The sequence below is a fragment of the Elephas maximus genome, chromosome 1 (assembly GCF_024166365.1).
Source record: "Elephas maximus indicus isolate mEleMax1 chromosome 1, mEleMax1 primary haplotype, whole genome shotgun sequence".
NCBI classification, from domain to species: Eukaryota; Metazoa; Chordata; class Mammalia; order Proboscidea; family Elephantidae; genus Elephas; species Elephas maximus.
Window position 1 is genome coordinate 16,434,801 of NC_064819.1, and position 24,690 is coordinate 16,459,490.

The following is a 24,690-nucleotide window of genomic DNA, read 5'->3' on the forward strand; positions in this document are numbered from 1 at the left end:
AGGAGAAAATACTGCAAATCACATATGTGATAAAAGACATATCCAGAATATATAAAAATTCTCAAAACTCAACAAAATAAGAAAACAATTTTCAAGGGGGCAAAAGAGTTAACACTTAACCAAAAAATATGTCAATGGCAAATAGGCTCATGAAAAGATGCACAACATGCTTCATCACTAGGGGAATGCAAATTAAAACTATGAGATACCAGTACATACCTATTAAAAAAAAAAAAAAACCCAAACCCGTTGCCCATTCCAACTCATAGCAACTCTATAGGACAGAGTAGAACTGCCCCATATGACTGCAGGTGGTGGATTCAAACTGCCAACCTTTTGGTTAGCAGCCTCTTAATCACTATGCCACCAGGGCTCCACATACCAATTATATTGGCTAAAATAAAAAAATATGACAATACCAAGTGCTGTCAAGAGTACAGAGCAACTGTAACTCTCCTAAGTTGCTGGTAAGAATGCAAAATGGTAGTCGCTTTTTAGAAAACATTTTGGTGTTTTTAGTTATTATTAAAGTTACAAATGAACTTACCATACAACCTAGCAATTCCACTCCTAAGTATTTTCACAAGTGAAGCAAAAACATGTTCACATAAAAAGTTGTACGAGAATTTTTATGGCAAATGTTTACAATGGCTTTATTCATAATGCCCCCAAACTGGAAACAACACAAACGTACTTCAACTGGGGAATGGAAAAACAAACTGTGGGATAACCATACAATAAAATACTACTCGACAATAAAAAAACAAACAAAAAAATTACTGATTCATATAACAGCACAGATGACTCTCAAAAGCACTATGCCAAGGGGATGAAGCCAGACTCAAAAGGTATATACCGTATGATTCAATTTATACAATCTTCTGGAGAAGACTACAGAGACAGAAGACACATCAGTGTTTGCTACAGGCTGGGGGTACAGGAGGGTGACAGAACTGCTCTGTATCTTGCGTGGTGGTGAGTACACAACTGTATTAATCTTGAAGTATATACTAAAAAGGGTGAATTTACTGTATGCAAACTGTACTTTAATTTAAAACGATGAAAAAATGAGTCCAGAGTCAACAAATTTCCTTTAAGATGAAAGATAATGAAAATGTAAACTATCTATATGCATATCTTTGCAAACATTACAAAAACCTCAGCTATCTTGTAAAATAACATAAATCGCTATTTGCCCACCTTCCTCCAAAAGATCAAAACATCTCAACTCATGGATGAACAGATGTGATACTAGGAACTTGCTGAAGCTCTCTTCTGAGTACTCTGATTTTCTCAGTGAAACAGGAAGCAGGTAATCAAGTCAAAGTGAGAGGGGTGGAGGAGGTGTTGGAGGTTTATGGAAGGAAAAAGTATGAAATATCTGTCTGGGAGAAAGGTTGGCCACAGAGAAGATATTTTCGGCATGGAGACAACCTGTCACAACTACTCAACTCTGCTGCTATAGGGAGACCGTAGCCATTAGCGCTGTAGTTTTGGACCCCATCTCGGTGAGTGACAAGTGAACGGACTGGGAAATGACCGCTTGCCAGCAGGCATCCAGGGCCCACTTACGGTTTCCCAAAAATAAATTTAAAGTGACCCTAATTCAGCAAGGCTTTCTATGTAATTCCAACAGTCAGGTGCATGGGAAGGTTGAGTTAAATACACCTAAGGTTTTAATTTAACCAAGTGAGTACTATGTATGAGAGAGAGGCAATGGGGCACAACAAGTGACGATGAAAAATGACCACAGAATTTACACTGGGTGAAGACGGTAAAGATATGAGGACGATGAGAGCTAGTGAAAAGGAGAGAGAATTCTAGGTCTTAGTAGAGGCAAAGGATTATCGAAACCTAAGTTCAAGAAGGCAACAGCAGGAACAATAGGATGTGGTGCTTGAAAATGAGAAACTGAAATGAACAATGAAGTCAAAATCATGGAGAGATCGAAGTTTGGTAACAACTGGTTTCAGGTTTGACTGTAACCGAGGTAGAATGAACGAGAGGATCACGGACAAAGCAGAGCTCTAGGAACCGAAAGGCTAGGGCATTCAAAGAATGATCTTTATGACAGGGTCAGCCAATGTTTTCTAAGGTGCCAGATAATGAATACTTTACGCATGATGGGCCAAGAGGCAAAATTAAAGATATTGTGTACATACTCATACAACAAGAGACGAAATAATTTCCAAAATTTTTTAATTGGTGAAATTCAAAGTATAATAATAATCAAGTACAATTTTTTCTAACAGGTATACTAGTGAGAGGAGCCCCTGGGTGGTGCAAACGGCTGATGCGTATGTCTGCTAACCGAAACGCTACAGGTTAGCAGAGGAGGCTTGTAAGAAAGGCCTGGAGACCGACTTCTGAAAAATCAGCCAATGAAAACCCTATGGAGCACATTCTACTGAAATACTTGGGGTCGCCATGAGTCAGAACTGACTCAACAGAAAGTGGTTTATATTAATAAGATGACAAGGATTCTTTTTTACGGGGAAGAGGACTAATATTTTGCTTAGTTGGAGTTCAGTCAGTGTTCCTATCATCAAAAGCAACTGCAAAAGTTCATCTGTTAATTCTGATCTGCAATAAGATATTATATATTTGATCTCTGAAACTGTCTTTTCACAAAGATAGGTACTGATATCAGTTCAGGAAAACATGACTTTAATTAAGCATTACTTATCACATAAAAAGCATTTATAGAATTGTTAGATTTTTCTCTTGATGTTTGCCTTTTAGCACGCCTTCACATTGCAAATTAATCACTTCCAAGTGAGGGTTAGGCAGAGGCTCGATCACACTTAAATAAGATTCTGAAATATGGATATTTCCTTTACACTTGTATAAAGGCCCCAAAACTCTTCAGAAACTATAGTTTGAGCTCAGAAAATATATATCCACCACGTATTTCTGAGAATGGAAATTCTGCTACTTGTTCTAAGTTCGACAGTGTATAAAGCAGCATTTTGTGATTTAACAACAGGGCTGCTATGGGTGGGAATCGAGTTGACAGCAGTGGGTTTTGGGGTGATTTAACAATACTGGCTGTTGTCAGGGAGCCCTGGTGGCACAATGGTTAAGCACTTAGCTGCTAACCAAAAGGTCAGCAGTTAGAACCCAGAAGCACTCCTTGGAAGAAAAGACCTGGCGATCAACTCCTCTAAAGATTTCAGCCTAGGAAACCCTATGGGGCAGTTCTACTCTGTCCTACAGCAGGTTCCCTATGAGTCAGAATCAACTCAACAGCACCTAACAACAACAACTGTTGTCAAAATGACTTTCACCACATATAGGCTGCATGGATAAGCACTGTTTCCCATTAAAATTTTAGGTTGAATTTATATAGACATATTAGTGACCGAAAGTGGCTCTTCTCATTCAGAAAAATTTTAATCTCAACCCTGTGCTCAAACGCCCCCAATAAAACTTTACCATTGCTAAGACATCAAACTGCTGTATAGTACTGTAAATCAGGATATTCAACTTCTATATGTAACAAAAATTAACACAACTGATGATGATTAAATTTACTACAGAGCAAATAAAGTCATCACTGATACTACTGGTTCAGTAAGACACAACCTATTCAAATATTCTCAGCAAAGTCCTGCTCATAAATAATACAAGGAATAACCATAAGTTTTATATCACTTACATCTTCACAACCTTTGTGTATCAGTCTAACTAAACCATTTTTACGCTCCACACATTTTTACCACCATCAGTTGTAAAACATCTTAGCAGATCCCACTTCAGGTTCTACTGAAAGCATTTTTTCAACTTTTTTGAAAATATTCTCGCCTATAGTTGTTCCATGCAGATTATTCACACAGACTATTTCTTCCCGTCACTTCTAACTCCTCAGGTTGACTCCTCAAATAAACAGCTGAGCGGTATTGGTAACATCTGTTGACTCACCAAGAGCCAAGGAAAACCACTTACAACCATTTGCCTTGTTTGTCAACCGATTACTGTACTGATGTTGCTCCCAATGTCCTCAAATCTTTGACCAACTGTTCTTACCAAAAGGCTAATGGTCTTAATCAAGTTTATATTCTCTGAACATATTTCCTTGGCTGCTGCAAACAAACACGATTTAATTAACACTACCAATGGAAAATGGCTTTCCTTGCTTTACATTTTTGTGAAGAAATTTTGCCGTGGTAAGATATTTCATTTTAAATTTTCTAATTTTACTGACATACTTTCCTCTGAGTTGGGAATACTGTGATGAGTGCTTAGTCTGGTTATGTCAAAGTATATTTTATTTCTTTGGCCCAGCTATAATGTCATAGGATAAAACAACAAAATGCTTTGCTATCAAGTTAGATAACAAAATAATCCATACTACACTGTGGCTTAAAAGTACAACATTCAAAGTCCACTTTTCTTTTCTTTTTTGACATGATAGGTTCATGCTAAAAAACAAAACACCAAAACCACTGCCGTCAATTCTGACTCATAGCAACCCTATACTAACCCCCCCTCCCCTCCCGCAACCAAACCCGTTGCTGTGAAGTAGATTCTGACTCATAGCAAACCTATGACAGAGTAGAACTGCCCCCATAATCTTTCCAAGGAGTGGCTGGCAGATTTGAACTGCCGACCTTTTGGTTAGCAGACAAGCTCTTAACCGATGTGCCACCAGGGCTCCTAGTGTGCACTAGTAATAAGAAAATGAAATGTCATGGTAGGGTGATGCTCCTGGCACTAAAAAAGCTATTGAGTTATAACTGCATTGTTATAACCTGTAACATGCCAAGGAGAAGTGTAAAGCCATGAGAGTTTCAAATACATTCTCTGTTTGTCATTGATTGAACTATGTCCCCCCTAAAAATGTGTGTATCAATTTGGCTGGGCCACGATTCCCAGTATTGTGCGATTTTCCTATGTTTTAAATCTTGCCTCTATGATGTTGATGAGGGAGGATGGGCAGCAGTTGTGTTAGTGAGGCAGGACTCAATCTACAAGACTGGATTGTGTCTTGAGGTGATCTCTTGAGATACAAAAGAGAGAAGCAAGCAGAGAGATAAGTGGACCTCATACCACCAAGAAAGCAGGGCCTGGAGCAGAACACATCCTTTGGACCCAAGGTCCCTCCACAGAGAAGCTCCTAGTCTGGGGGAAGATTGATAAAAAGGCTGACAGAGAGACAAAGCCTTTCTCTGGAGCTGACGCCCAGAATTTGGGCTTTTAGCCTATTTTCCTGTGAAGAAATAAACTTCTCTTTGTTAAAGCCACCCACTTTGTAGTATTTCTGTTATAGCAGCACTAGATAACAAGACACTGTTGCAACTACTCAACTCTGTCACTGTAGGGTGAACGCAGCCATAGACAATATGTAAACAAATGGGCATGTATGTACTAAAAATAATATTTACGTAAATTTGAATTGCATGTAATTTTCACATATTACAAAATACTCTGGTGTTTTTATTTCTTTGAACATTTGAAAATGGAAAAAAAAAAAAAAAAACAATTCTTAGCTTGAGGGCCATACGAAAACAGGTAGCAGGCCTGATTTGGTCTGTGGGCCAAAGTGTGCTGACATATGATCTACGAGAACATGGAAATTACTAAGATTTCTGAAAGGAAAATGTTAAGAGAGTAACACTGATTGAGGAGCTAAGACCTTCGAGGAACTGGAGACACTGGGGGCATGGGGTACTGGATAGTCTGATTCAGAGTTAGAGGTTTTTAGGGAGGAGACCTAAATAATTTGCTAAAAGTTGTTGTTAGTTGCTGTCAAAGTCGATTCTGACTCATGACGACACCATGTGTACAGAGTAGAAATGCTGTGACATTTTGGGAGCAGACTACCAGGCCTGTCCTCCAAGGAGCCTCTGGGTGGGTTTGAACCACCAACCTTTCAGCTAGTAGTTGAGTGCTTAATCGATTGTGCCACTCAGGGATTCCTTCCTAAAAGTTAGATAGCTGAATAATAACTGGCAGACCAAAGTCTATCCTAATGTATTTCCAGCACCTAATTTAAGTCATACTTGCCACCTAATCAGCACTCAATTACATATTTGTTAAATAAACAAGTTAACCAATAAAATTAGCAAATCTAGACCCAATTTCAATTTACCTATATTAAAAGAAGATAAAGTATCTTGGGATAAATTTAACCAGGAGAGTGAAAGGCTTGTATACAGAAAACTATAAAACATTACTGAAAGAAGTTAAAGAAGACCTAAATAAAGGCAAGGACATTCCATGTTCATGGATTGAAAGGTTTGATATAGTTTAAGATATCAATACTACCCAAAGCAATCTACAAATGTAACGCAATCTCCATCAAAATTCCAACAGCCCTCTTTGCAGAAATGGAAGACAGCCTCCAAATTTATACTGAAGGGTGAGAGACCACGAATAGCATAAGCAATCTTGAAGAAGAAGTATAAAGCAGAACTCACACCCCCTGATTTTAAACCATACTGTTCAAAATAGTGACCCTCTGTACTCACAGTGACCCTATGTACAACAGAATGAAACACTGCCTGGTGCTGCGCCATCCTCATAATCATTGCAGTGTTTGGGCCCACTGTTGCAGCCACTGTGCCAATGCATCTCCTTGAGGGTCTTCCTCTTTTTCCCTGACCCTCTAACTTTATCAAGAATGATGTCCTTCTCCAGGGACTGGTCTCTCCTAGTAACACATCCAAAGTATGTAAGATGAAGTCTCACCATTCTTGCTTCTAAGGATCATTCTGGGTCTACTTCTTCCAAGACAGATTTGTTCATTCTTTTGACAGTCCATGGTATATTCAATATTCTTTGCCAAAACCGTAATTCAAAGGCATCAATTCTTCTTTGGTCTTCCTTATTCATTGTTCACCTTTTGCACGCATATGAGGCCACGGAAAATACCATAGCTTTTTTTGTGTCAGGTGCACTTTAGTCCTTAAGGTGACATCTTTGTTTTTTAACACTTTAAAGAGGTCTTTTGCAGCAGATTTGCCCAATGTAATACATCATTTGATTTCCTGACTGCTGCTTCCAAGGGCATTGATTGTGGATCTAAGTAAAATGAAATCCTTAACAACTTCAAAACATACTATAAAGCCACAATAATTAAAATGGCCTGGTACAGGTACAATAATAGACATAGAGACCAATGGAATTAAGAGTCCAGAAATAAATCCAAACATCTATGGTCAACTGATTTTCGACAAGGGTGCTAAGTCTATTCAGTGGGGAAGGAACAGTCTTTTCAATAAATGGTGAAGGGAAAGCTCAATCTCCACATGCGGAAGAATAAATCAGGATCCGTATCTTACACCATACACAAAAACCAATTCAAAATGGATAAAGGACCTAACCGTAAAATCTAAAATAATAAAATTCTTAGAAGAAAACATAGGTACATGCCTGCGGGGCCAAGTTTTTAACAATAAATTATCAGATATGAAAACAAAAGCACGAGCAGCAGAAGGCAAAGCAGATAAGTGGGACCTCATAAAAATTAAATACTTTTGTTCATCAAAAGACTTTATCAACAAAGTGAGAAGACAACCTACAGACTGAGAGAAAATATTTGGAAACCGTAAATTCAATAAGGGTCAAGTATCCAAAATATATTTAAACTTCAACAACTTAACAAAACGGCAAATAGCCCAATCAATAAATGGGCAAAGGACTTAAACAGACATTTTGTCAAAGAAGATATTCAACTGGCCAACAAGCACGTGAAAAGATGCTCAACGTCATTAGCCATTACACACTGCCATCAAGTCGGTTCTGACTAATACATAGGATAGAGCAGAACTGCCCCATAAGGTCTCTAACACTGTAATCTTATGGAAGCAGACCGCTACATCTTTTTCCCACAGAGAGGTTGGTGGGTTCAAATGCCAACCTTTCAGTTAGCAGCTGAGTACTTAACCACTGCACCACCAGGGTTCCTACATTAGCCATTAAGGAGATGTGAATCAAAACCACAACGAGATACCACCTCACTCCCACCGGAATGACTATGATAAAAAACAAAACAAACAAAACCAGAAAACAACATGTGTTGGTGAGGTTGTGGAGAAAACGGAATCCTCACCCATCAGTGGTAGGAATGTAAAAATGGTACAGCCACTGTGGGAAACAGTTTGTGGTTTCTCAATAAGCTGAACAAAGAACTACCATATGATCCAGCAATACCAATCCTAGGTATAATCCCAAAAGAAGTGAAAGCAGGGTGCAAAAAGAAACCTGTACACCAATGTTCACTGCAGCACTTTTCACATTAGCCAAAAGGTGGAAACAACCGAAATGTCCATCAATGCACTAATGGGGAAACAAAATGTGGTACATACCTGCAGTGGAATATTACTCAGCCATAATGTGAAATTAAGTCTTGACGCATGCCACAACGTAGATGAACCTTGAAAACATTACGCTAAGCAAAATAAGTCAGTCACAAAAGGACAAATACTGTATGATCTCACTTATATGAAATAAGCAAATACACAGAAGCCAAAGATTATTAGTGATTAACAGGGGTGGGAGCTACAAGGGAAGGGGAGTTTTTGCTTAAGGGGCATTGAGTTTATGTTAATGGTGGTGGACAATTTGTAAATGTAGAGCGAAAATGGCTGCACGACTTGAAAAATGTAATCAATGTCATTGAATTATGTATGTAGAGATTGCTGAAATGATGTTTTGTGGTGCATATTCTCGCTGCAATGAAAAAAGATGATACATGAAGGATATGTTAAAGAAAGTCTTTTTATAAAAACAGGACAACTTTAAATCAAGCTTAAGTATTACGTACTCTGTAAGTTGGACTAGAACTGCACAGCCCATCAGAATCACTTGGGGGAACTTGTACAAAATACACAATCTAAAATAACGTGTCCACAAAGAAAACTGGCACAAAAATGTTCAAAGTAGCTTTATTCCTAATAACAGAAAACTGGAAACTCAAATGTTCATATCCTTTTATATCCTGCACACCAACAAAAAGAATGAAATATGATATACACAATAAAAATTAACCTCCTAGACTTTAAGCTGAGAAAAAAGTTGAAAACAAAAGAGTACATAATGTATGAATACATTTATAAGAAATTCTAGAAGAGGCAAAACTACCGTAAGTTGGAAAATATCAGAATAACGGTTGTGTTTTGGGGGGGAAGGGTAGTGAGGAGAGATCGACTAGAAGGGAACCAGAGGAAACTTTCCAGGGAAAAGGAAATTTTCTATATAGTAATATTCTATTATAGGAATATGGTTGCACATTTCAGCATATGTCAATTTTACCTTAAGAAAAAAAAAAAGATAATGGGAAGAGAAAAATGTATATAGAATCTCAGGTCATATTCCTGAGAATCAAATTATCTACACCAGGGAGGTGTGTTGGTCCAGAAATTTGTATTTTCTAAGAATGCAATACGTAATTTTGACTCACACAACCACTGAATCAGATGACCCAAAGATCTCTGTAACTTCAGAGCTGATGAGGCTTGAAAGCTTAGTCACAGTGCTTTCTTTTTCCTTCTTTTTTTATTTTTAAGAGGAAGATGCATTATCTTCTCTTACCTGTTTCATATAACTGGGTTCCACGTAAGATTTAGTCTGAAAAGTAGGGTTCAACTATCTTTGTACTTAGTAATACTTACATCACATTACAGCCCTTAATCAAATGCTCTCTGTCATACTCCGTCTCCCCAACAAGAATTTATATTGGGGCCTTATCTTCTACTTCACATATTATTAGTCTACTATCATCCGCCATAAAGAGCACTTGGGCACTGGCTACCATGTTCTCTCTGTATATATTATGTACACACATGTATATATGTGTTTATGTATATAAAACAAGTTGCTGTCAAGTTGATTCTGACTCACTGTGGCCCCGTGTGTGTCAGAGTAAACGGTGCTCCACAAGGTTTTCAATGGCTGGTTTTTTTGAAAGTAGATCACCAGGCCTTCTTCAAAGGTGCCTCTTTGTGGATTTGAATCATCAACCTTTCAGTTAGCAGCTGAGCATGTTAGCTGTCTGCACCACTCAGGGACTACATATGTATACGTGTGCATGTGTACAAATTTTCTATAAGAAAGCTGATAGAAGAATTGACTAAAAATTTGTTGATCTTTTTCCCCTACATTTTCATCCATCTGTAAATTTTTTACAGAGCTTTATTGATTTTTCTTCATTCACATTTCATTACCCATTTTGATTGACTTTCTAAGGGCACCTACAGAATGACCAAGTCCTTGTTCCTTTCAGTGTAAGTTCTTAAGTAGTCCAGAAAATATATTCAGTTAACTCTTAATTACCTAGGGTGAACTGACCAAACTGTACAGGCCCATATTGTGCTTATACAATTCAAGAACTCTCTGCACCCTTAACAATTAGTCAGATATATTCTTTAACATGGGACAGAGGGGAGAGATATGGACTCTGACCACCTATAACTCTATTCAAACTGTATTCCCATAGAAAGTCTTGGTTTGCTCTGTCTGTTCCTAAGATGTTTTACTTTTTTACACTGAAAACTGGGGGAAATGGATGATGGACTCCCAAGAACCTGGAACTGAAAGGTATTATTTTAAAATCTTAGGATTCAGAACTGAACTGCCATGTTGTTGTTAGATGCCGTCGAGTAGGCTCCGACTCATAGCGACCCTACGCACAACAGATCAAAACACTGCCCGGTCCTGCGCCATCCTTACAATCATTGTTATGCTTGATCCCATTGTTGCAGCCACTGGGTCAATCCATTTCCTTGAGGGTCTTCCTCTTTTCTGCTGACCCTGTACTTTGCCAAGCATGATGTCCTTCTCCAGAGATTGATCCCTCCTTACAACATGTCCAAAGTATGTAAGACGCAGTCTCGCCATCCTTGCTTCTAAGGTGCATTCTGGTTGTACTTCTTCTAAGACAGATATATTCGTTCTTCTGGCAGTCCATGGTATATTCGATATTCTTCTGCAACACCACAATTCAAAGGTATCAATTCTTCTTCGATCTTCCTTAGTCACTGTCCAGCTTTCACATGCATATGATGCGATTGAAAATACCATGGCTCGGGTCAGGCACACCTTAGTTTTCAAGGTGACATCTTTGCTCTTTGACACTTTAAAGAGGTCCTTCGCAGCAGATTTACCCAATGCAATGTGTCTTTTGATTTCTTGACTGCTGCTTCCATGGCTGTTGATTGTGGATCCAAGCGAAATGAAATCCTTGACAACTTCAATCTTTTCTCCGTTTATCATGATGTTGCTCATTGGTCCAGTTGTGAGAATTTTTGTTTTCTTTATGTTGGGGTGCAATCCATACTGAAGGCTGTGGTCTTTGATCTTCATTAGTAAGTGCTTCAAGTCCTCTTCACTTTCAGCAAGCAAGGTTGTGTCATCTGCATAGCGCAGGTTGTTAACAGTCTTCCACCAATCCTGATGCCACGTTCTTCTTCATATAGTCCAGCTTCTCGGATTATTTACTCAGCATATGGATTGAATAGGTATGGTGAAAGAATACAACCCTGGCACACACCTTTCCTGACTTTAAACCAATCAGTATCCCCTTGTTCTGTCCGAACAACTGCCTCTTGATCTATGGAAAGGTTCCTCATGAGCACAATTAAGTGTTCTGGAATTCCCATTCTTCGCAATGCTATCCATAATTTTTTATGATCCACACAGTCGAATGCCTCTGCATAGTCAAGAAAACACAGGTAAACATCCTCTGGTATTCTCTGCTTTCAGCCAGGATCCACCTGACATCAGCAATGATATCCCTGCTTCCACGTCCTCTTCTGAAACCAGCCTGAATTTCTGGCAGTACCCTGTCGATAGACTGCTGCAGCCGTTTTTGAATGATCTTCAGCAATATTTTGCTTGTGTCTGATGTTAATGATATTGTTCTATAATTTCCACAATCAGTTGGATCGCCTTTCTTGGGAATAGGCATAAATATGGGTCTCTTCCAGTCAGTTGGCCAGGAAGCTGTCTTCCATATTTCTTGGCATAGACGAGTGAGCACCTCCAGTGCTGCATCTGTTTGTTGAAACATCTCAATTGATATTCCATCAATTCCTGGAGCCTTGTTTTTCGCCAATGCCTTCCGAGCAGCTTGGACTTCTTCCTTCAGTACCATCAGTTCCTGATCATATGCCACCTCTTGAAATGATTGCGCATCGACTAATTCTTTTTGGTATAATGACTCTGTGTATTCCTTCCATCTTCTTTTGATGCTTCCTGTATCATTTAACATTTTCCCCATGGAAACCCTCACTATTGCAACTCAAGGTCTGAATTTTTTCTTCAGTTCTTTCAGCTTGAGAATCACCGAGCTCATTTTTCCCTGTTGGTTTTCCATTTCCAGCTCTTTGCACATGTCATTATAATACTCTGTCTTCTTGAGAGGCCCTTTGAAATCTTCTGTTCAGTTCTTTTACTTTATCAATTCTTCCTTTTGTTTTAGCTGCTTGACCTTCGAGAGCAAGTTTCAGAGTCTCCTCTGACATCCATCTTGGTCTCTTCTTTCTTTCCTGTCTTTTCAATGACTTCTCGCTTTCTTCATGGATGATGTCCTTGATGTCATTCCACAACTCGTCTGGTTTTCAGTCACCAGTGTTAAATGCGTCAAATCTATTCCTGAGATGGTCTCTAAATTCAGGTGGGATATAGTCAACGTCATATTTTGGCTCTCGTGGACTTGCTCTGATTTTCTTCAGTTTCAGCTTCAACTTGCATATGAGCAATTGATGGTCTGTTCCACAGTCGGCCCCTGGCCTTGTTCTGACTGATAATATAGAGCTTTTCCATGGCCTCTTTCCACAGATGTAGTCAATTTGATTTCTGTGTGCTCCATCTGGCGAGGTCCATGTGTACAGTCACCGTTTATGTTGGTGAAAGAAGGTATTTGCAATGAAGAAGTTGTTGGCCTTACAAAATTCTATCATTTGATCTCCTGCATTGTTTCCATCACCAAGGCCATATTTTCCGACTACTGATCCTTCTTCTTTGTTTCCAACTTTCACATTCCAATGGCCAGTAATTACCAATGCATCTTGATTGCATGTTCGATCAATTTCAGACTGCAGCAGCTGATAAAAATCTTCTATTTCTTCATCTTTGGGCCTAGTGGTTGGTGCATATATTTGAACAGTAGTCATATTAACTGGTCTTCCTTGTGGGCGTATGGATATTATCCTATCACTGACAGCACTGTACTTCAGGATAGATCTTGAAATGTTCTTTTTGACGATGACTGCAACACCATTCTTCTTCAAGTTGTCATAGGAACTGCCACATGACCCAGCAATTCCACTCCTAGGAATATACCCAAAAGACTTGAAAGCAGACACTCAAAAAGAGGCTTGTACACCAATGTTCACTGCCACACTATTCACAATAGCCAAAAGGAGGAAACAACCTAAATGCCCATCAATAGATATATGGATAAACAAAATGTAGTACATACATACAATGGAATACTCCTCAGCCAATAGGAAATGAAGTCTTGATACATGTTAGAGTATGGATGGAGCTTGAAAACACTATGATGACTGAAATAAGCCAATCACAAAAGGACAAATATTGTATGGCCTTACTTATATTAAAACAACAACAACAACAACAAAAGACAAATACATAGAGACCAAAGATTATTAGTGGTTAGCAGGGGCGGGAGGGAGGGGGAAGTGGGGTTAACGGTGATAGAAAAATTGCACTGAATAAGGGTAGGGTTGCAGACAATGGCTGTAATTGCTGTCAATAAGTTGTACATACACCTGTAAAAAGTTGTGTGGTAGACATATTTACAGCAATAAAAAGAGAGTAGCTGCTGAGGCTACTATGTACAACCAAAGACCTCATGGGATTTGGTTCCCTGGTTTGCCAGTTTAGGGTCATAGTTTCATGAGACATCCCAGGTAATCGGCCTAGTAACATGTTTAGGGCTTCTAGTCTACCTCCTAGTTCATTGCATAGGGCCTGGGGTCTTAAATGCTTCCCAGCAGCCATCCAAGGCACAACAATTGGTCTGTATTTGTGTGGAGCAGCAGAGGAAGGACAGTCAGGAATAGGAGGAGGATATGGAATGTGTGGCTAATTGCCTCCATGAACAACTGCCTCTTTTGCCATGAGACCAGAACTAGATGATGCCCAGCTACCATTACTGAACATTTTGATCAAAGATTCCATAGACGAGTCCTGATCAAAAGGGGGGAAATGCAGAAAAGAATTTCAAATTCTCATGGATTCCAGATTTCCATGAATGAACCCCTGAAATTACTGCCTTGAGATAATCTCTAAACCTTAAACCAAAAAAAGCCCCTGAAGTCTTCTTAAAACCAAACAATAGTTTAGCTTAACTAGTAAAAAAGTTCTGCCTCGAGCATTATGTTCTTTTAAGGACTATAGTGGATCAAACTGACAACAGAAACTCGAAAAATCAGACGGGAACCTTAGGGGGCAGTGAATTTATGTTGATGGAGCAGGAACAACAGAAAATAGGGTGAGACAATGGAACACTATGCAACAATAAAGAACAATGACGAATTTGCGAAACATCTCAAAACAGGGACGAATCTGGAGGGCATTATGCTGACTGAAATAAGTCAATCACAGAAGGACAAATACTGTATGAGACCACTATTATTAAAAACTCATGAAAATGTTTCCACACAGAAACAATCTTTCATGGTTACTAGGGACAGGAGGGGTGGGAGGGGAAAAACACTAACTAGACAGTAGATAAGCGTTAACTTCGGCGAAGGGTAAGACAGTACATAATACCAGGGAAGTCACCACAACTTGACCACCGCAAAGTCAAAGAAGCTTCACAGGCACATCCAAATGCCCTGAGAAACCCTTATTAAAATTTTTAGCATTTAAATATAAAAAAGTGTAAAAAGAAAAAGAGGGTGAGAATTTTTGCACACCTTGAAAAATGTAATCAATGTCACTAAATTATATATGCAGAAACTGTAAAAAATAAAATACAATAAAGAAAGAAATCTTTGTAATAGATGGAGAAATGCTTATCCTTTCATGATACATGAAAAGGTAAAATTCACCTGTGTAAATACAGTATGATTGGAACTGTAGGAAAAAACTAGAAGGAAATATATCAAAACATCAGCAGTTACCATCTTTTAGTGCTGGGACTGGGGTGAGTTTATTTTCTTCCATTCTGTTTTTTCCAAATTTTTTATAACAGGCATGTAATTTTTATGTTGAGAGTAACAGTAAACTTTTTGTAGGTTATCTCAAAAAAAAAAAAAAAAAAACAAACTTAGGATTCAGGGACAAATGCAGGATTTGCCCTATGCAGAAGCCATGGACATAAATACTAGGGACTGAGCAGGAGACATCTGAGGGGCTGTTATTAAGGAGATGAGATGCTAAGCAAAGATGGAGAAGAGGATGGTCACTACAGCGAGGGGCAGACACTAGCTACCAAAAACAATGCCTGCTGCGGCTGAGCTTTATCACGTAGACTTTTGCTTGACTATTTCTAGTCTAAGGTTGCACAGGCTTGGTTTCTAATACTAAAAAGAAAAGACTGTCACCAAGAAACAGATAATAGTGACAGACTAGCAGAATGGCGGTATTTTTGATAATTTTTCTCCTTGTATTTTATGTGACACATTTTATTTCGAAGCTGTTACACTTGCATGGTTTCTGTATCTCTGATGGTAAAGCCCTGGAGGTTGTACAAAGTTTCCATTAAATCATTACTTTCCTGAATTGAGGGTTGAAGCTACTGCTTCTACAAGAGTCTGAATTTATTTACTCAGCAGTTTTGGGGTTTTAGATCTTATTAATGAGCTATTATAAAATTTTCCTCCTGCAGGAAAGTAACTGTCTCTGGAACTAATCCCAATTTTTTCCCCCACCACTCACTGAAATAACTGCTTTTAAAATGAGATTTCTCAGGAATGCCACTATCATACTATAGCAAAGTATATTTTATTAAGTGATGAGGGCCTCTATCAATATACAAGACTAAAAATGGAATAAAAAGGATAGGAAAGACATTTCACGGGCAGAATATAGATAAAATTTAATAACAGTTTAAAAAGAGGAAATTAAAGGAGTGAGACCAGTCTAGAGCCAACGGTTTTCAAGCCTTTATCATGAAATCCTACATCCTACGTCTTTGTCTGTGTCTCTGTGAACAGGAGACAAGGCAGAGTCCATCCATTTAAAAAGACAGAAAAAAAAAGACAAGTTCTACAGGAAATAAAGAGTGGGAAGTACTTGCGCTGATGACTAATAACACAACCAGTAGAAAGCAGCACGGGAGATGAAGTGGAATAGATAAATAACCACCTAGCGCCACACTAGGATGCCAATTCTATGACTTAACACTCGCTCCTTACCAGCATCGTGAAGTTAAGACTTGCCAAAAGATGTGCAAGAGAGTGAAATAAGTTAAAAAACATGTACAAAGCTGTTGTTATTGTGCTGGCTATTTTCAAAGAAGAAAAGAATGCCAAGGTACTTTCATAAAATTCAAGTGAGGGTTGAAAACCATAGACATTTAAGCATTTTTGAAAAACAAAAACTCTTCCAGAGGAAGCAACACCTAAAGCTCTTATACCCAGAAAAACAAAAGAGAACATCCTTGGTAAGGCACGAACGTCCTCGGTGAGGCAGGAATGTCCTCGGTGAGGCAGGAACGTCCTCGGTGAGGCACGAACGTCCTCGGTGAGGCATGAACGTCCTCGGTGAGGCACGAACGTCCTTGGTAAGGCAGAACGCTGGGGATCCACCCCACCGGATTCTGAAGTAATCAGTAGTCTTTACTGCCAAGAAGGCAGCTTCAAATTTTGGAGAATCCTGAAGGCCTGCAAGTGTTTGGGTTCAAGGCAAAAACTGGGTGTTTTTCCAAAGAAATTCCATCTAGAATTTGGTGTCAAAGGATTTGTAATTCAAAGTGTCAGATCTAGACTCAATTATCATAATGCTTCATCTTCTGTGCTTGTAAAATAATTTTTATTTTGGAAGGGGAGAAATTGATATTAAATAAAGGCAAACTAACAAGTGAAAGAGAAGCTGATCTTGTTCTAGACTAAATGTGTTCTAAAGTTATTAAAAAGGATTTAAAAAACATCAAAAATTGAAAAGTATCATCAGAGATAACTTCTAAAAAAAATCAGGAAGACAAAGTTTCAGACATGTTAAGTTAAATTTGGGGAATTCTTTTTCGATAAATTAGTGCTTTCAATACTACTGAAAAATGAAGAAAATCTAAAGTCCGGAAAACATCACTATGTTTTACTGTAATATTCTGTGGTTTCCCAGTTAGTGCCTACTTCTCACAAACTGAAGTAATATTATTTTCTTTCAAACTTAACAATGTTGTTCTATTTGTTTAAAAAAAAAAAAAAGATGTCAAATACCGAAAAGTTAACTTGATCAGTAAATTTGCCATTATCTGAAAAAATATTTATTTTTTACTCGTACAAGCAGCTTTACTCATAATAGACTCAAAGTGGAAACACTCAAAGGTCTACCAACAGAAGAAAAGATAAATCGTGGCATATTCACACAATTAAAAAAAATTATAAATAGGCAATAATAGGAATGAATCTCGAAAACATTCTGAAGTGAAAAAAGAGTACATGCTATATGATTCTGCTTATATGAAGCTCTAGAAAGGGCAAAACTAATGCAGATGAATAAAAAATCACAACAGTGATTGCCTGGGGAGTGAAGGAGTAGGAACAGGGACTGACTGGGAAGGGTAAAAGGGAAGCTTCTGGAGTGATGATAATGTTCTATATTGAAAAAACTGTATTTTTAAGTTAAAAATATTAAATATAGAAAATTTTCTCATTAATTATACTTAACAAAAAAGTAACACATTTCCTAAAATTTCCATCTTTCCTCACAAAACAGTATTTTTCCCACATGGCAATTAATGCCCTGGTATTTTATGAATGCTTGTAGGGTAAACCGGATACTCCTTAGCTAGCATCAAGACTTGATCATCTGATTCTAAATCAAGCTAGTCTTAGCTCCTTATCCACAACCCTACCTGCTCCTTCCTGCTCTACTTAGGACGGTCACTTCCATGATGCCCATCTTGCTTTGATCACCTCATACCAGCTAGAACCTGCCTTAACCCTGCACTTTAGCTTTCATTCCAATCAGGCATACCCAAATACTCAACAGGCCACAGGCCAGGTCCAAGCTTGGCTCTGCTCTTACCTAAACAAAATACAAACCTCCACGGCTAAAACCAAAGGCTGCTGTCAATTGAAAGTTTTCTTGGTGCTTCATCTGCCCTTTCAGTAGCACAGTGGTTAAGGTCATGAACTTTGAAGACCTGGACTGTGTCATTAACCAGCTGTGCACATCGGGGCAAGTTCCTTACTAATTTTGAAAATGAATTTCCTTATCTGTTAAATAGGAATAATAATACCCTCCTTACAGGGCCGCTGTAAGGATAAACTGAGATAATTCATGCATTGTTTAATAATAAATGGGTATTCAATAAATTTAGTTGGCAATATCATTAGGTTTATGGTGATGGTTTATGATAGCGATGACTTCTTAAGAATCTCTAGCCTTTTTAACCACCTGGAAGTGTCTGGCTCCTTTTGGTTCTTTTAAAACGTATCTGACACGCTACTTGCCGTACTGTCCAGTATATGCTTGTCTGGCTGATTTTTAACTTGCTGCTCTGTGTGTTTTAACTTTTTGGTCTGTGTGTACCTCTGAATTGATTACGTACACATCTTTTACCTATCCTTGCCCAAAAGAGTCCCAACTTCAGTACACCCCCGATTTTTCTCCTGTTCCTGGTTTCCGTAATGCCTTTGTTCTACCACCTACAGTTCCTGGACTGACACTTGACTCCATGTAATACAGATTAAAAACTGGAACCTTGAACACTCTCAGGGCCACTGAGGTTCCACTTCTTCCATGACCAATCTGATTCCTCACTGGTCTGTTTCATCTGAACTCCTAAAGCACAAGCTGTCTGTACTGCTTATACGGAAACCTGACATATCTGCTGTCAAACTGTAAGTCACGTAATCCACGTGTTCATGATTATATGTAATACAAGAATGAGACCACCTGAACAGATTGTCAACTTGTTCAACTATAGACCTGAGGCTTGTCAAAACAAATGGGGTGTGTGTGTGTATTTTTTTTTTTTTTTACTATAGCCACTGTGAACTAACAGATATCATTTTATATGGATTTGAGGGGCAAGGGGGAGATATTTTCACACACACAAAGTATATACCCTTAAATGAAAACTAGGCAACCTTCATTATAAAGCCTGTAACTCTCCACATTTCAGTTGTAAAACAACACTAAAATGGGGTTAATATTCTGGATGGCTATTCCTATCCCTTAAAATGAAAAAAACCTTTAAGAAGTACGGTGTAATTATAAACATGCATGTGCACTCACACACATATGATTTCTTTTATGTCTTTACTGAGATGTTTTGTTATAGTGTTAAGTTCGGTATGTTTTATGTGTACTAACCATTTTGCAGAGGGAAAAAAAAATATCTGGTTACTGCAAGCTTTACTGAAGCAATGAACGTCAGTCATGGCAATATGTACTTCCCTGCTTAATTTTTCTTGGCAAGTTCTGTCCATGCTGGTGCTGCATGACTTCAACCACCACAATGCCGGGAGCTCAGAGCACAGACAATATTCTCAGTAGCAAAAAAAAAAAAAAGGTATTCACTTCCCTCATCTTCACAAATGAGAGTTAAACTCTAACTAGGTCTGTAACATCTTCTTTTAGGAACACTTCTCTAATGACTGAAAAACTATAAATTAAGGCTTTGGGGGAAAAAATGAGAGAAAAACCTGTAATTTTTATTAATAACAACCATATTGAAGGAAATGTAAAGCGTTAAGCTAAGGTAGTCAGGGTGAATCAATATTGTCTCTGCCCCCACCCCACCTGCTCAACTGGTTTTAAAAAATAGTGCTACTATTCAGCTATTTAACATTGTTGTAAATCAAAACCATACTTAAGAATACAAAAGGATCAACGTATGTTTTCAGGCTTGACGAATACTGACATAGAAGACATGTTTTCCAGTGTCTCTAACTATATATGATTCTATAGAATTTTATGTATCCAAGAACTACAAGCCTTAAAAAAGAGAATTTATAGGGGGGAAAATCCCTAATGAATATGCATAACTCTGAATGAATTGCTTATATTTTCATAATCCCTTTGACTCTCTTGGGGAAAAATCGTAAGCTGGTGGCATAGTGGTTAAGAGCTCAGCTGCTAACCAAAAGGTCGGCAGTCCGAATCCACCAGCTGCTCCCTGGAAAACTTATGGCGCAGTTCTACTCAGTCCTATAAGGTTGCTATGAGTCAGAATCAACTTGACGGCAATGGGTTTGATTTTTGATACAGAGGAACACTTTCATAACATTTTTACTAATTGAAATAAAAAACAAAATTATAAAGACTACCACAACTATAAACAGCAACCATGATTTGCTATACAATAAACAGGACATCAGGATAGATATTCTGTGGCTTACTACTTAGGAGTGTTTAGAAAAATAAAATACTGACAATTGTATTTTATGCCTCATATGCTGCCACCTCCCATGGCAGTAAGATGGGTGTTTCCTTAGTTAAGAGTAAAACAGTCAAACAAGAAGCCAAACCAAGCCAGCTGCCATCATACAGTGAGCAGAACACAACTGTTTGAGAACTGGATGTGTGTCATTCTAACATTTATTCTATACATGCATTTCAGAAATGCAAAATGAAAGGGCACCTTGGACAGAAGCACCTAATTACAAAGTCAATCTGCCAGCGAAGACGAATATTTAACCTTGGTATATATCTAGCAGTTATTCTGGCCCTAGACAAGATCATCAATTAGGATCCATTATCTTTGACCTAGACCTCAAGTCCTCACCTTCTCTCTGATATTCCAAAACATAATCGCCAAAAATAGCAGTTCCAAGGGTATTTGCATTTTGACAGTTTTCAATGCCCTAGGCATAAAAGAGGAGCCCTGATGGCTCCATGGTTAAGCAGTTGGATATTTATTGAAAAGTTGGTAGTTCGAGCCCACCCAGAGGCTTCATGGGAGAAAAGACCTGCAGATCTGCTTCCATAAAGATTAAAAAACTAAACTTGTTGCCATCTAGTCAATTCCGACTCATAGCAACTCTATAAGACAGAGTAGAACTGCATTACTGGGTTTCCAAAGCTATAATCCTTATGGGAGCAGACTGCCACATCTTTCTCCCTCAGACAGGCTGGTGGATTCAAACCTCCAGCCTTTCAGTTAACAGCCGAGTGATTAGCCACTGAGCCACAGGGCTCCTTCTGTAAAGATTAAACCAAAAACCAAACCCAGGGCCGTCGAGTCGATTCTGATTCATAGTGACCCTAAGGACAGAGTAGAACCGCCCCACAGAGTTTCCAAAGAGTGCCTGGTGGATTCAAACAGCCGACCCTTATGGTTAGCAGCCGTAGCCCTTAACCACAGAAAACCCTATGGGGCAGTTCTACTCTGTCACAATGGGTCACTAGGAATCGAAAACCGACTCAACAGCACCTAACAACAATTGGCATAAAGGAATAAAGCTTTCATCAGAATTCACAGATCATCCTCCGGACGAAAAACCAGTCTTAAAATATTTCAGAGGCTGGCTCAAGTTCAGGAAACAGAATTACCTGACAACTTATCCAGGGCAAGTTCAAAGTTTTCTATTTCAAACCGAAACCAAGCTAGGTTTTTGGTTTCTAAAAGCCACACAGGATTTCTTTATTGGTGGCAAGCAGCAGCCAAACACTTAATGATTTGTGACCCTATTGCAAACGGATCAGAGAATGGGCTTCGGGAGGTTGGGGGTGGGGGAGGTATGAGACCTAAAAGGAAGGGGGAGACTTTGAGGAAAAGTGGGGCTTTAAGAAGAAGTAGTTCTCACCAGCACACAAATCGCTGAGATCAGTTGATGGGTAACTCATTATCTGCCTGACAGTTTAAAAATGGATAGATACACGCAAAATCTTTTTACTGCCATAATGCAGTCTTTTGAATTGAGATCCTACAGAGAAGGAAAGCCTTGAAACAGGCAAACTTTAGGGTATTCCGCCCTCCCCACTAACTCCCTCAATAAGCCATTTAAAGCATGAAAGAAAGGATAGTGAGGACAGAATAATAAACCATGGAGAACGTATTTGTGTTCCTACATCTATATTCCCAAATAGCTTTAACTTCTAGGTATCCTGATTACAAGACAAAGATATTCTACTATCTTCAAAAAGAACCTATAAGGAGAATCAAGAATATGATTAAAGAAGGAAGAATTAAGCCCCTTCCACCTGGGACGGTGAAAGAAAAGAAAAAATAGGGCAAAAGTGAGTATCTTCAAAAGAAATTTTCCTCAGTAAAGGAACCAAAGTGTCCTGTGTTCCTCTCAACCCCACATCTTCTTTTAAGTGTATTCTCTACAAGAGAACTATCTTTGCCTCCACCCCCTTTAAAAACAAAACAAAAAAACACCAAACTGGTTTCCCATTGAGTCAATTTCGACTCACAGCGACCCTCTAGGACAGAGGAGAACTGCCCCATAGGGTTTCCAAGGAGCAGCTGGTAGATCTGAACTGCCAACCTTTTGGTTAGTAGCCATAGCTCTTAACCACTGCACCTGCTCTGCCACTACGGCCAGCAAAACCAGGGATATATTAAATTATGGCTTAGACTTCTTACAGGTTTAATAACATCTAAAAGGGATGGGGAGCCCTGGTGGTGCACTGGTTAAGAGCCATGGCCGCTAACCAAAAGGTCACTGTTTGAATCCACTAGTCACTCCTTGGAAACCCAATTGGGGCAGTTCTATCCTCTCCTAGAGGGTCGCTATGAGTCAGAACTGACTTGATGGCAATGCGTTTTTAGTGGCAGAGCAAGAAAAACTCAGAAAGGCCGAAAGATATTTTTCTGCTTCTAATTTATTCCCCATAGTCGGTGATTTCGCACGTGTACCTGGAGTCAGATGAGCTGGAATCTTGGCCCCACCATCTACTAAAACCAGTTGCTGTCAAGTCGATTCTGACTCACGGTGATCGCATAGGTATCAGAGTAGAAGTGTGCTCCACAGGGTTTTCAGTGGCTGACTTTTCAGAATTAGGTTGTCTGCTCTTTCTTTCAAGGTACCTCTGGGTGGACTCAAACCTCCAACGTTTCAGTTAGCAGCTGAGTGTGTTAGCTGTTAGCACCACTCAAATTATATAAGTTCAGGCAAGTTTGTTAACTTCTGTATGTATCCTACTTCCTCACCTATAAGATAGAGATAGGAATAGCTCCATCCTTTCAGATTATTGTGGGAATTAAATGAGGTATATAACAAAACACGTAGCACAATACCTGGTACTCAGTAAATTCTCAATAAATGTTAACTACCCTTAACACCCTGCTTAAATCCAAAATATCCCAAAGGCTACGGCAGTTGTTTTCTAAACAGTCGGATTACACAATCGTGACCAGTACTTTAAAAATGAATTTGTTAGAAGAAAACAAAATATCAGAATGCAATGAAAGTATTGTTTTGAAAATCTGTGTACGTATACACACACACACACACACACACGTATACATGTATGAATTCTTAACTTCACCTCACTCAGCCTTTCTGCGATGCCTTCCATAAGTCACCTTCAACAGACAGCACACCTGTCTCTCCTCAGAGCACCACAGCATTGCGTATGAAACTCTACAACACTTACTACCCTGTGTGTGTTTATGTCTGTCTCCCCCGTAAGAATGTAAACTGCAAGGAAATGTCTTATGTATCTCTGTATTTCTGGTGCCTGAGAAATGCTGGGTGCTCAGTAAATTTCTATTGAATGAAGGAACAAATCATCAGAATTCAGTAGGTATTAAAAACACACAAAAATATATTTAACCACTTTCGTTTTTATATGATTTGAGTTTTATTATTGTATAGAAATTCAAACTTAGCCACAAGTCACACAAAATCCGTTAACGATGGTCGTTCTCCCACCGTGCCTATCACACTCCCTTCCACATGAACGTGATCAATGTTTACTTAAGAAACAGAAAGGAAGGATGCGCAAAATGATGTTTAAAAAGTAGAATACTGAAAAGAAGAAAGAAGGTAGAACGCCAGAGCACGGAGATGTGACACACTGTTTAAATTTCACTGAAGCCCATCAGCGCCTTCATGCTTTTCTGTTGGGGGCAAAGCAAGCTGAGGGAAGTCGCTAGGCAGGGTAAGTCGTTTCTCTGTCACAAACTGTCCAAGGGCCTTTCTCCCCCAAGTACGCAGGCACCAGGAGAACACATCTAAATAACAACACTGGACAGGATACTTGCTTCAGTACTTTACAAAGAGAAATACGAAAAACTTTTTTAAATATTCATATATTACCATCACCATTCTTGATTGCACTTATATAATAATCACAGTTGTACAAATTCACCAACTCTGCCTTTATTACAGCAAAAAAGCCAAACCACGGGAAACCAATTCTAAAGAGACATTTTTCACCATACTTAAAGGTGTCAAAAGTTAAGAGTTGACTAAATCGAGGTTACTCACAAAGCTTGGTTTTACATTTACCAGTAAGAATAAATGCAAATAAATGTTTCCTCTAAGATAAGACTTAAAAGGTTCAAAACACGAGTTCCTTTAGATCATCTTCCAAAATATTTGTTTCTAAATCACTAGCAACTTGACTGAGAAACTGGAAGTCGCCAACTTTTTA

General features: G+C 38.7%; 1 protein-coding gene across 5 annotated transcripts in view; it reads right to left on the minus strand.

Moving 5' to 3' along the window:
• ZNF148 (zinc finger protein 148) overlaps positions 1-24,690 on the minus strand; it is a 155,650-nt gene that overhangs the window by 27,616 nt on the left and 103,344 nt on the right. The window contains exon 8 of one of the 5 annotated variants that reach the window (XM_049878858.1): positions 1-24,305. The exons of the other annotated variants lie outside the window; for them this stretch is intronic. Coding sequence (XP_049734815.1) covers positions 24,187-24,305 — 119 coding nt within the window. The 3' untranslated portion in view covers positions 1-24,186. The remainder of the gene's footprint in view (positions 24,306-24,690) is intronic. 5 annotated transcript variants of the gene reach the window in all.